The sequence below is a fragment of the Bos javanicus genome, chromosome 6 (genome assembly GCF_032452875.1).
Source record: "Bos javanicus breed banteng chromosome 6, ARS-OSU_banteng_1.0, whole genome shotgun sequence".
In the NCBI taxonomy this organism is placed as follows: Eukaryota; Metazoa; Chordata; class Mammalia; order Artiodactyla; family Bovidae; genus Bos; species Bos javanicus.
Window position 1 is genome coordinate 4,190,532 of NC_083873.1, and position 14,260 is coordinate 4,204,791.

At 43.8% G+C, this 14,260-nt stretch overlaps 1 protein-coding gene across 1 annotated transcript in view; it reads left to right on the forward strand.

Annotated features, from left to right (window-relative positions):
* Window positions 1-298: 298 nt before the first annotated feature.
* Window positions 299-14,260, forward strand: part of QRFPR (pyroglutamylated RFamide peptide receptor) — a 62,394-nt gene continuing 48,432 nt past the window's right edge. Inside the window, exon 1 of the mRNA XM_061419271.1 lies at window positions 299-1,106. Coding sequence (XP_061275255.1) covers window positions 767-1,106 — 340 coding nt within the window. The 5' untranslated portion in view covers window positions 299-766. The remainder of the gene's footprint in view (window positions 1,107-14,260) is intronic.

Sequence of the window (14,260 nt, forward strand, 5' to 3'; positions counted from 1 at the left end):
CTGGTTTTGTATTGTACTATAGCTAAACAAGATGTAATCAATTGGAGAAACCAGGTGCAGGATACAGGAGACCTCTCTGTACTATTTGTGATTTCCTAGGAGCTGTAATTATTTTTTAATACAGGAGAACAATTAAAAATAAATCTCATTTTGCCTTGGCTGGCTGTAGCCCTATTATCTCATAAGAGGAGAAACCGTGAGACTGTGGAAAACCACAGTACTCAGTTTTACACAGACGCAGGACCTGGGGCGCCAGACAGGATCTGCGCTCCAGAGACTGGGGAACAGTGAGGAGTTTCCCAGTCCCGCCGGAGGGTGCGGAGGCGGGGTCTCCGAGCTGAAGCCGCGAGTGAGCGGCGCGCAGCCGAGCTCCCGCCCCCGCCCTCCGCCGCTCCGGAGCCGGTGCGGCATCCTCACCGCGTGGCTTGGGAGCGAAAGGCGCGGGGACTGCAGCTCCGGCATTCCGGACGGCCACAGCGCCTGGTCTCAGAGAAGAGGAGAACTTTGAACTAGGAACATTTTTGGTTAATAGGATAATCTCCCTCGCTTTGGCTCTCGATTATGAGTTAAAGCCCTGCACTGTTTTCCCTCCCCCGAACCTCCCGAGGTGCTGGCGGGAGCCCTCCCGCGCGCCGGAACGCAGAGCAGAGGCTGCCGAGGCTTCCAGGGGCGGCAGGCGGCCGCAGGGCCGGTTCTCCAGGAGTCCGCGCCCCGCTGCGCGGGAGTCCGTGCCCCGGAGGTGGATGGCGCTCGGGGCGCACGCAGCATGCAATCGCTCAACATCACTCCGGAGCAGTTCTCCCGGCTGCTGCGGGACCACAACCTGACGCGGGAGCAGTTCATCTCGCTCTACGGGCTGCGGCCGCTCGTCTACACCCCAGAGCTGCCCGGGCGCGCCAAGCTGGCCTTCGTGCTCACCGGCGTGCTCATCTTCGCCCTGGCACTCTTTGGCAACTCGTTGGTGGTGTACGTGGTGACCCGCAGCAAGACCATGCGCACTGTCACCAACATCTTCATCTGCTCCCTGGCGCTCAGCGACCTGCTCATCGCCTTCTTCTGCATCCCGGTCACTATGCTCCAGAACATCTCCAACAACTGGCTGGGGGGTGAGTTCGCGCCCTTTCCTTCTCCCCTAATCCCCAGCCTTCCAGGGAATCCCCCACCACAACACACACTCTGCGCTTTTGACTTCCTTACTTTTTTTTTTTTTCCCCCTCTACCAAATGAATCCAGCGCCCTTTCTCAGAACTTCCTTACCTGCTCTCACTTGGAGATTTGGAAATAAGTTTTTGCTGGTTTTGTTTCCGTTGCACCGTTTTTCTTCCTGTCGCTTAGAAACTCAAGTTAGGAAGCACTTAGAAGAGGCTCAGGACAGTGGGGTGGGAAGTCACATCAGTTATTTCAGCTTCCTTTTCCATAGTTCCCTGGGTGGGGAAGAGCCCCTGGAGAAGGGAATGGCAACCCACTTCAATATTCTTGCCTGGAGAATTCCATGGACAGAGAAGCCATGGGGTCTCAAAGAGTCGGACAGGACTGAGCGGCAAACACACACTTCCCATAATTATCTGAACTTTTTCCTATTTTTTGAATAAAAGTGAGATAATTTCAAATAATAAAAGCCCCAACATCTCATTCCTCTAATCTCCAGCCTCACTCCCCAGTTTGCTTATACAGATATTTGTAGTGCAAGTATATTTATGGACTTAAAACTTTAAAACAAACCTAATGCATTAGCAGAAAAAAAAAAATCTAGTCCTCTTAAAAAGAAAAAAATATATAGACAGAGTCATATTTGGAGAAGGAATACAGAAAACATAGTCCCCCTGAAAGAGAAGAGATTAATTTCTCTTCCTTAGGAGAGCAGAAATGGAAGAGAACCATTTGGAACCATTGTTGAGAGTAGTATGTGGGGAAAAATAGACATCGAACTCCCCACAAATGATCCAGTCTTTCCAAAGACACATAGCTAGAGCATGTGTTTTGTAATCCTAAATAGTAATGGGTTGTATTCTTACCAATGGTTATGGAGTGCCCTAAGGAGAAAGCATTGGTTGTACCTGTATTTTCATGGGTGGCTGTACTCTTGTGACCACATCAAAATTCTTAGAAAGTGGTTGGAAATATAGGGAGAACAGAGAGAAGCTCTGCTGTTTCCACCCGTTCCTGAGCTAATCCCTTTTATCTTATGGCGGGTGTTTATTTCATCCTACTATTACCAACTTGAGATCCTCAATTTAAGTCTCTGGTATTGTTTTTTTGTTTTTCATTAATTTGTACTGGATTTATTGTTAGTGGATCAGGATGCTAAAATCTTTGTTTCCCATCTCATCTATGATGTATGTATTTCCCAAAACGCATCAAACACTAGAGTACACAGCATTGGCTTAAAAGTGAGACATAATGCAGTGTCATGCAGTGATTTATGGATTACTGACTTTCTTATGCACTCTGATTTAAATCATTATACTTGGGTATTTTAAAGTTGCCCATTGTAACTAACTCCACAGCATTAATGGAAAAACTTTTGACCATCACATATAGCTTTTTTTTTTTTTTTTTTTGAGAAAAAGGCACAGGAGTTTTCATTTCTAAATGTTTGTGAAGACAGATTTGTGAAGCATCTTTGTATTGCTGGATGATGATAGCAGCATTTATAAAGTTGAATGTAATTAAGCAAAGTGGGTTCTTACACTGGAAATCAAAAGACTTGGATTACTACTTTGGCATTAATTCAGGTTAATGCAACCTGTCTGGACCTGTTTTTCAATTAAGTACTAGGGATTCTAGAAGCTTGAAAGTGGAATGGGGCAAATCTTTAGCCCCTATCATTGGAGAATGATGCCTAGGCAAGAGTACCTGGTGGACCTTCCCTCCTGAGGATTTAGGTGGGCATTGCAAAGATTTTTTTGAACTTCCTGTTTTCCTAGTTCATGGTGAACATTTCACTTTAACTTCAAATGCTGAAAGAGCATACTACATTGCTTACATATATTTCAGAGTTAGTGTGAGGGTAAAGTGTATTATAAAAAGTGCTTTGAAAAAATTTATCATTCCATGAATATGTAAGGAATTAATTCTATGAAGAAGTGTTTAAAGATAATGTATGTTCATCTGGAACAAGATTTATAGAATAAGTGTTCTTATAAATTGAATAAGCATCACCAAAATTGAAGTTCAAGGGAAAAAAAAAGCTTGTAGGCCAGCTAGAGGTAGTAGTACAAGGAGAATTAACTTGTACTTCACAGGATAGGATAATAATGGCAAAAGTCCCCTGATGAATTACAAAAAAAGAGTTAAAGGGAATGTAATCTAACAGTTGAAATCAGTTCACAGGTTTTTACTTTATAAAGCTATTGAGGATCTCCTTTGTTGGCAAAGCTTTTTACTATGAGAATACAAAAATGAATAAAGCCCATGTGTGGCTCTATGTGTCACTTTCATGCATTGGAGAAGGAAATGGCAACCCACTCCAGTGTTCTTGCCTGGAGAATCCCAGGGACGGGGGAGCCTGGTGGGCTGCAGTCCATGGGGTCGCTAGAGTTGGACATGACTGAGCAACTTCACTTTCACTTTTCACTTTCATGCATTGGAGAAGGAAATGGCACCCCACTCCAGTGTTCTTGCCTGGAGAATCCCAAGGACGGTGGATCCTAGTGGGCTACTGTCTATGGGGTCGCACAGAGTCGGACACGACTGAAGCGACTTAGCAGCAGCAGTGGCTCTATGGGCGTCAGAGAATAGGAAATAACCTAAGCTGGGCAAAAGGTAAGTATGGTAAGAGAGAACTTATTTAGCCCTGCAGCATGGAAAAGTCAGGAAGGTTTCATCAAGGCAGGGATCTTGAAGGGTAATTCAGACTGTTTCCAGAAGAAAAAGAAGGATGGAGTGCATTTTAGGAACGGGGCTTCAAAGTGTGCAGAAAAGAAAGTGATGTAGTCCAAGAATACTATTTCAGTTCAGTTCAGTTCAGTCGCTCAGTCATGTCTGACTCTTTGGGACCCCATGAATCGCAGCATGCCAGGCCTCCCTGTCCATCACCAACTCGCGGAGTTCACTCAGACTCACGTCCATCGAGTCAGTGATGCCATCCAGCCATCTCATCCTCTGTAGTCTGCTTCTCCTCCTGCCCCCAATCCCTCCCAGCATCAGAGTCTTTTCCAATGAGTCAGCTCTTCGCATGAGGTGGCCAAAGTTCCAGCTTTAGCATCATTCCTTCCAAAGAAATCCCAGGGCTGATCTCCTTCAGAATGGACTGGGTTGGATCTCCTTTCAGTCCAAGGGACTCTCAAGAGTCTTCTCCAACACCACAGTTCAAAACCATCAATTCTTTGGTGCTCAGCTTTCTTCACAGTCCAAATCTGACATCCATATGTGACCACTGGAAAAACCATAGCCTTGACTAGATGGACCTTTGTTGGCAAAGTAATGTCTCTGCTTTTGAATATGCTGTCTAGGTTGGTCATAACTTTCCTTCCAAGGAGTAAGCATCTTTTAATTTCATGGCTGCAATCACCATCTGCAGTGATTTTGGAACCCAAAAAGATAAAGTCTGACACTGTTTCCATTGTTTCCCCATCTATTTCCCATGAAGTGATGGGACCAGATGCCATGATCTTCATTTTCTGAATGTTGAGCTTTAAGCCAACTTTTTCACTCTCTTCTTTCACTTTCATCAAGAAGCTTTTGAGTTCCTATTCACTTTCTGCCATAAAGCTGGTGTCATCTGCATATCTGAGGTTATTGATATTTCTCCCAGCAGTCTTGATTCCAGCTTGTGCTTCTTCCAGCCCAGCGTTTCTCATGATGTACTCTGCATAGAAGTTAAATAAGCAGGGTGACAATATACAGCCTTGACATACTCCTTTTCCTATTTGGAACCAGTCTGCTGGTCCACGTCCAGTTCTAACTGTTGCTTCCTGACCTGCATATAGGTTTCAGTATGGAAAACCGCTAGACCATTCAGGTATGACCTAAATCAAATCCCTTATGACTATACAGTGGAAGTGAGAAATAGATTTAAGGGACTAGATCTGATAGATAGAGGGCCTGATGAACTATGGACGGAGGTTTGTGACATTGTACAGGAGACAGGGATCAGGGCCATCCCCATGGAAAAGAAATGCAAAAAAGCAAAATGGCTGTCTGAGGAGGCCTTACAAATAGCTGTGAAAACAAGAGAAGCAAAAAGCAAAGGAGAAAAGGAAAGATATAAGCATCTGAATACAGAGTTCCAAAGAATAGCAAGAAGAGATAAGAAAGCCTTCCTCAGAGATCAATGCAAAGAAACAGAGGAAAACAACAGAATGGGAAAGACTAGAGATCTCTTCAAGAAAATTAGAGATACCAAGGGAACATTTCATGTAAAGATGGGCTCGATAAAGGACAGAAATGGTATGGACCTAACAGAAGCAGAAGATATTAAGAAGAGGTGGCAAGAATACACAGAAGAACTGTACAAAAAAGATCTTCATGACCAAGATAATCACCATGGTATGATCACTCACCTAGAGCCAGACATCCTGGAATGTGAAGTCAAGTGGGCCTTAGAAAGCATCACTACAAACAAAGCTAGTGAAGGTGATGGAATTCCAATTGAGCTATTCCAAATCCTGAAAGATGATGCTGTGAAAGTGCTTCACTCAATATGCCAGCAAATTTGGAAAACTCAGCAGTGGCCACAGGACTGGAAAAGGTCAGTTTGCATTCCAATCCCAAAGAAAGGCAATGCCAAAGAATGCTCAAACTACTGCATAATTGCACTCATCTCACATGCTAGTAAAGTACTGCTCAAAATTCTCCAAGCCAGGCTTCAGCATTACGTGAACTGTGAACTTCCAGATGTTCAAGCTGGTTTTAGAAAAGGCAGAGGAACCAGAGATCAAATTGCCAACATCTGCTGGATCATTGAAAAAGCAAGAGAGTTCCAGAAAAACATCTATTTCTGCTTTATTGACTATGCCAAAGCCTTTGACTGTGTGGATCACAATGAACTGTGGAAAATTCTGAAAGATGGGAATACCAAACCACCTGACATGCCTCTTGAGAATACTATTTAAGGAAGGCATTTCAGAGAATCTGGAAATACAGATTTTTATGCTGTTGGCACTAATTCAGATTTGAAAAATAAAATGCAGTTGGATGAAAACAAACCTCTCTGTGGGTTTGGCCACATATCACCTGATGTGAAGAGCCGACTCATTGGAAAAGATCCTGATCCTGGGCAAGGTTGAGGGCAGGAGGAGAAGGGGGTGACAGAGGATAAGTTGGTTGGATGGCATCATGGACTCAATGGACATGAGTTTGAACAAACTCCGGACGATAGTGAAGGACAGTGAAACCTGGCATGATGAAGTCCATGGGATTGCAAAAAGTCAGACATGACTGAGGGACTGAGTAACAACAACACGGGCCTCCAGTTTGTGACAAAGCCTCTCAGACATTTCTGAGAACAGAAGTGTTGGGAATGACTTGTGTTTCTTCTTTTAGTCTACTCTCTCCCTTGCTTGGGACCAAGACCACCTTCTGAGTTAAAGCCTATGCTTTGATAAGATCCTCAAGTGATTCACACACACATCAAAGTTTGAGAGGTACCGCTTCAGGTAATGGTTCTCAGACCTGGCTGCACAGAGAATCTCCTGAGGGAGTGTGAAAGCTGAGCTGGGCCAGCTCCAGTCCACACTGGTTGCATCTGACGCTCTGGAGTACTGACTTAGAGCCACTGTGTGCATCTCTACCCACCTCCCTGCTGCAGGACATGATGTTGTTGCCTTGACACTGGTCATGGCAGGAGTATTTGAACCGTGGAAATTGTTAGCTATATATTTATCCTTTAAAAAAACCCAGACACTTGTTTTGCACCATACCCCTGAGCAGAGTTGAGTTTCCTTTTGCCCAGTGATGGCACATCCATGACAGTAAGACAAAGTGTAGCCATAAACATTTAGTTTATTTATGAGATACAACTGATCCTCAGCATCTAAGTGTTGCCCAGCATTGTGGCAAAGCTGATGTACAATCCTGTTTATATACTGTGTCTTACCATCCTGATATCACTGTCTTTGACCTGTCGATTGACTTGTTCCCAGGCTACTCCCCAGAACTTCTTCCCACATGGAGTCAGGATTCTCTTTCCCCCAAAATAATAAATGACATTTGCTCCTAACTTTTCTTTGATCACTATTACAAGGATGGGGTTGTGTTATTACCATAGTAATTAACAACAGTAGGGCCTTGAAAGTTCTGTCTCTGATCTACTCTGATTTATTTGATGAGACTCTAGCAGTAAGCTTGCCCACTCTGTTCTTGGGGCCAGAGAATTTACCCATCCTTATCTGTAGACTACTCTTCTTCATTTTGTCTCTTTCCTCCTCCTCCTTTTATCTTTCTTTACAATATCTACATGTACCTCCACATTCACTGAGTGTGTTCAATTTTTTTTCCAGCTAAAATCAGTGTAATAAATTGGGCTTCTGAGTAATGCTCTGGGACACTTTGCTCTCCTTTCTAGCTTTCCCATAAACGTCTCTTTTCCTTCTATCTTTGTTTCCTTTATGTCTCTGTCTCTTTCTTTATGCTTTCCCTTTGAATGATTCTCATTTACCCTTATTTTTTTTGCATGTGTATCCACTGAAGCCTAGTATGCAGTCTTTTGTTTTTCCTCATTCATTTCTGCATTGAAGCTACAGCCAGGGCTCTTCCTTACTTTCCTGATGATTCTAAAATCAATATCTAATCATTATCTTAAGCCATAGTTCCTCACTCAATTTGAAGGCATTTACACATGAATATTCTTTGAGCCCCTTTTTGGGGAGAGGGGCAAGAATACTGGAGTGGGTTGCCAATACCTTCTCCAGGAGATCTTTCCGACCCAGAGATTGAACCCGGGTCTCCCACATTGTAGGCAGACGCTTAACCATCTGAGCCACCAGGGAAGTCAAGTCATCTATTTCTGCTTTATTGACTATGCCAAAGCCTGACTATGCCAAAGTCTTTGACTGTGGATTACAATAAACTATGGAAAATTCTGGAAGAGATGGGAATACCAGACCACCTGACCTGCCTCTTGAGAAACCTATATGCAGGTCAGGAAGCAACAGTTAGAACTGGACATGGACCAGCACACTGGTTCCAAATAGGAAAAGGAGTACGTCAAGGCTGTATATTGTCATCCTGCTTATTTAACTTCTGTGCAGAGTACATCATGAGAAACGCTGGGCTGGAAGAAGCACAAGCTGGAATCAAGATTGCTGGGAGAAATATCAATAACCTCAGATATGCAGATGACACCAGCCTTATGGCAGAAAGTGAATAGGAACTCAAAAGCCTCTTGATGAAAGTGAAAGAGGAGAGTGAAAAAGTTGGCTTAAAGCTCAACATTCAGAAAACAAAGATCATCGCATCTGGTCCCATCACTTCATGGGAAATTGATGGGGAAACAGTGGAAACAGTGTCACCTTTTATTTTGGGGGGCTCCAAAATCACTGCAGATGGTGACTGCAGCCATGAAATTAAAAGACGCTTACTCCTTGGAAGGAAAGTTATGACCAACCTAGATAGCATATTCAAAAGCAGAGACATTACTTTGCCAACAAAGGTCCGTTTAGTCAAGGCTATGGTTTTTCCAGTGGTCACGTATGGATGTGAGAGTTGGACTGTGAAGAAAGCTGAGCGCCGAAGAATTGATGGTTTTGAACTGTGGTGTTGGAGAAGACTCTTGAGAGTCCCTTGGACTGCAAGGAGATCCAACCAGTCCATCCTAAAGGAGATCAATCCTGGGTGTTCATTAGAAGGACTGATGCTAAAGCTGAAACTCCAATACTTTGGCCAGCTCATGCGAAGAGTTGACTCATTGGAAAAGACTCTGATGCTGGGAGGGATTGAGGGCAGGAGGAGAAGGGGATGACAGAGGATGAGATGGCTGGATGACATCACTGACTCAATGGACATGAATTTGAGTGAACTCTGGGAGATGGTGATGGACAGGGAGGCCTGGCGTGCTGCGATTCATGGGGTCGTAAAGAGTCAGACACGACTGAGCAACTGAACTGAACTGGACTGACACATGAATATCTTATCAGTTTCCAACATTCTCTCACCCTACTTTGTTCCTCTGCCCAGGGTCTAAGTTATTATTAATAGTACTATGAGTCATTCTTGTATTCCGCATTTCCTAGGTATGTGCTCTGTTTATTAGGATATTGTAGGTGTTGAGAAAGCTGTGCCCTGGTGGAATAGCCAGGTTTCAGTTAGAGCGAGAAGGGGAAGGAAGCATTCAAAGAAAAGATGGATAATGCAGAGGATTTTGTTGATGTCAGGGTTCCAGTGTGCATAGTGTGAGAAAGCACAGTGGAAGTGTTGGGCAGCAGGGGCTTGAGTCAAGTTGGGGTGAGCCTGGATTGGGACCAGGAGCGAGGGATGGTCAAAGAGAATAGGCTTCACGGTGACTGAGGTACATGTGAACTTGAGGCCCAAGGGGTTATTTTATTTATTTGGCTGCACCATGCCTTAGTTGAGGCAGGCAGGATCTTTGATCTTTATTGGAGGTAGAAAGTCAGTTCTAATTCTAGGCTTCTTTATGGAACTCAGCATTCATAAGGTGAGTGGGGAGTGTTTGGGGAGAGGGTGGAGTAGTCCCTTGTTGGCAGGGCTCTGTGCCCACTTTAATCCTGCTGTGAGTGTAGTCACAGCCGGGGGCAAGGATGGTCTCCCCAGGTGTACAAAGAGCTCCATGGCTCTCCCTGCAATCCTGCTTAGGGCAATGAAAAGAATTTTCTAATGGTTGTTGGAAAATTGAGTAAAAGCTCTTCTGAAAAAAGGAATTCCAAAAATATGCTAGGTGATGGCTGCATCAGTGAGGGAAGTGTATATCCTTGTCTACACTTGAGGACTTCCACCGTGGGTGATAAAATGTAAAGCATCAGAATGCCTCTTAGAGTATTGGCTCTCAGTCTTGGAAAAATACAGGAAATCACCTGCAGTTTTGAAAATGACGCCTGATTCTTTTCCCCTAGAGATTCTGATTTAATTGATCCCTGAGTATCAGTGTGATCCCTGGGTATCCGATTTTCAAGTTTCCTGATAGAAAATATTGTAATTTATAACCAAGGTTGAGAACCACTGATGTAGGATAAATGCACCAACACTTGGACTGTTATAAAGGTGAAAAGAAAGGATGTATGTAAAGTGCTTAAATAGCACAATACCAGTCACATGTACCAGTGTAATATATTGTAGCTATTATGTATTTTTAATAGCAGTTGCAGTCAGAATGCTCAGAAAATACAGAAGTAGGTTGCATAAAATTGAGTCCAACATGGAACTCTGAGGCAATTCTTTTATTGTACACAGCCAATTTCATCTATACTGATGCCCTTAACTTTTTTTGGAGTCTTTCCCAATGGATTTGAAAAAGTAAAAAATGATTTAAAAAAAATGTTGGGATCTAAGTTATGCAAGGAAAGGTTAGAAGTTTTCTCTCATCTGGAGAATAGAACTCTAATACTAAACTAGCACATCCAAGCCATAGTGGCTGGTGGGGGTGGGTGACTTGTGACAGATGAGGTAAAACTCTCAAGCTTCATCAGAACAACTCCCTTCTTTCTTTTTAATAGATAGGGTTTTGCATAAGATTTCATATGAAAAAGAACAGTTTTACTGAAAGGAGGACCAGAGGGAGGAAGGGAGAAAAAGAAAGAGCCCTCACTGAACACAGTATGACAAATTTAGGTGAATTTTTAGAGATTTTGAGCTGATGAATTGTGAAGTGGATTATTAAAAGAAGTTGTGAAAATTTTATTTGATGATAAGATCTTAATTCTTTGGGCCAGTTCAGAACAGAGAGATTAGACTGAACTTCTTCAGGTCTATATTATTGTTTTATTATTGATTGATTAGTGGTTAGAAATTATCACTTGTACTTATTATAATAATTTGTTCTAGAACAGCTCAGAAACTTCAGAGTCCCAGGGGAAAGTTAAATATGGTGAAATTGATGTAAAATCAGCAGTATTATGGGCCTTTAAAAAATCTTTTCAGAGGGATGATGAAAGCTATTGATGAGGAATAGCCTCATTAAAGTATAAAAGAAATAAATCAAAAGGAGGCCCAACAGCAACAGCAGTTTGGAAATAAAATAAAAAATTGTGCCATGGGGCTGGCCTCTGGGTGATCTTCCCTGGAATCAATTATGTGCACACTCTGAGAAGGAAAGATGCCAGGGGTCAGAAAATCACTAAATTTTCTCAGACGGTGAGATTGGCAGTAACAGCAATGGAATTTGTATAAAATATTCTCTCTACTTAAGACAAAAACATTTTACAGTTAAAATAAGGAAAGGATTTAACAATCAGAAAGTTTGAAAAACTTTATTGTTCACATAGAATAAAAAGAATCTTCTTATAATTTGCTTTTCTGAAACATAAAATCATGTTCAGCATGCTTTTTATGAAACAAGCTCAGCATGTTCTTTGACAAGTGGTTGGTTTATTAGGATTCTTGTTTGCAAGCAGAGAAACCCAATTTAAACTAAGAAAAGTGGGGAATATTCTTCACAGAACTGCAAATCTCGGGATTAGGATTAGCTTCAGGCACAGCTGGACCTAGGTCCTCCGACAATGGCTCCAGGGCATTGGCAGTCTCCCTCTGTGCCCAGCTTCACTTTCTTCTACATTGTGGTTTCATTCTTGGGATGTCTATTTTCAAGCATGTGTAAAATGGTCCTTGGAGCTATAGGCTTTCATTTTTTATACTCCCTATCTCAAGATAAATGAACAAAGTATAGTACATATATATAAAATGAGCCAAATTCTGATAATAAGTATTATGCTAAGTGAAATAGGCCATATGCCAAAGATAAATCATATGGTTTCATTTATATTTGCCTGGGCTTTCCAGGTGGCATTAGTGGTAAAGAACCCACCAGACAATGCAGGAGCTGCCAGTGCAGACCTGAGATATGGGTTCAATCCCTGGGCTGGGAAGATCCCCTGGAGAAAGAAATGGCAATCCACTCCAGCATGCTTGGCTGGAAAATTCCATGGACAGAGGAGCCTGGGGGGCTACAGTCTAAAGGATTGCAAAAAGTCAGACACTACTGAGTGACTGAAGCACTTTATTTGCCTATCTAGAATATGCAAATTCATACAGATAGAAAATAGATTAGACATTATTAGAGGCTGAAAGGAAAAGGAAAGAGAGTTATTGCTTAAAAGGTACAGGTTTCTGTTTGAGGGGATGAAAACGTTTTGGCAACAGTAGTGATGGTCACACAACATTGTGAGGTAATTAATGCCACTGAACTGTATACTTTAAAACTGTTAAAATTGCAAATTTTATGTTACAGATATTTTACCACAATAAAAAATTTTCAAAAAAAAAAAATCCTGTCTGTATCAGAAGATGAGAAAGAATCCTTCCTGGTAACTGCAAAATACTCTGAGGACTTGAGGCAGCTTAGCATCATTCTCTTACCAATACAATCAATCATCATGGCCCATGCTTCAAAATCCTCTGCTCAAATATCAGTCACATACACATGCCACTGGGGAGAGGGAAGGACGGAAGGGCGGGGTCAGCCCTACCTGAATGACTTGGATTGAGTAGAACTACTGTGGGGAGCTGCAGGGACAGCTACACACTGGCATCCTGGCAACCTTGTACATAGGTCTGCACACAGGACACAAAGACAAGGCTTAATCTCCATCTGGGGCTTCCCCGGTGGCTCAGTGGTAAAGAATTCAGCTGCAATGCAGGAGATGCGGAAGACATGGGTTCCATCCCTAGATTGGGAAGATCCTGTGTAGGAGGAAACAGCCACTCTTTCCAGTATTTTTGGCTTCCCTGATAGCTCAGTTGGTAAACAATCCACCACAATTCAGGAAACCCTGGTTCGATTCCTGGATTGGGAAGATTCAGGGGAGGAGGGATAGGCTACCCACTCCAGTCCTCTTGGGCTTCCTTTGTGGCTCAGCTGGTAAAGAATCCGCCTGCAATGCAAGACACCTTGGTTCAATCCGTGGGTTGGGAAGATCCCCTGGAGAAGGGAAAGGCTACCCACTCCAGTATTCTGGCCTGGAGAATTCCATGGACTGTATAAACCTACAGACAGAGGAGCCTGGCGGGCTACAGTCCATGGGGTCACAAAGAGCTGGACATGACTGAGCAACTGAGCACAGCACAGCAACCACCGTCTGACGTGAGTCTTGGCAGAATGCTGGGTGACATCTCTTGGGAAGGAGAAAAGCCTAGCAAGTAGCCGTGAGGTGGTTTCATTCCGTCTCATGGGAGGCTGACTGTTTCTCATCCATCCCCCTAGTTTGGTTTTAGTTAAACTCTGGACTTCCTTCCATGTTCCCACTTAACGTTCAGCTACGGGCTTTTGTGGAAGTCTGTAAAAACTGTTTGGCTGTACTTTAAGTTGTGCCGGGGGCATCCTTCCCCACAGAGCGCCCGCTGTGTGTACCATTGGTCACTGGCCCTTCAGGTTTGAGGTCTTCCTGTGGGGCTAGAGACACAGGGGGCTGATGCCATGTTGACCTTGTGCTGTCGCTTGTTTCTGTGAATTGTCTGACAGAATCTTACTGACGGAATCTGTGAGTGTGACAAGCCAACCTAACAACTGTGGTGGGAATACGGGTGGATTCTTAGCCACCACACTGCTGCTTGGGAACACTGGACTATTGACAGGATGTTGTCCTGAAGGAAGACGTGCGAGGCAGATAAACGCACTTGACAGGGTTGCCTACCTGTGTCTACTGGACTGAGTCCAGCTAATGGGAACTATGAGCTCCCGAACATGAGGCCTCTGTCTTTGGTTTCTTTGATGCCCTCCCACAGGCATAAGCTCTGGAGTAGGTACTGTGGGAGCAAGCTCAATCAGAGTTGTGAATAGCCTCTCCTGCTTACCTCTTGGAGAAGGCGATGGCACCCCACTCCAGTACTCTTGCCTGGAAAATCCCATGGACGGAGGAGCCCTGTAGGCTGCAGTCCATGGGGTCGCTCAGAGTCAGACAGGACTGAGCTACTTCACTTTCACTTTTCACCTTCATGCGTTGGAGAAGGAAATGGCAACCCACTCCAGTATTCTTGCCTGGAGAATCCCAGGGACAGGGGAGCCTGGTGGGCTGCCGTCTATGGGGTCGCACAGGGTTGGACACAACTGAAGCGACTTAGCAGCAGCAGCAGCTTATCTCTCACATCTCTCTCTGCTGCCACCTGCTTACCTCTCACGTCTCTCTCCGCTGCTGCTTGCTTACCTCTCACG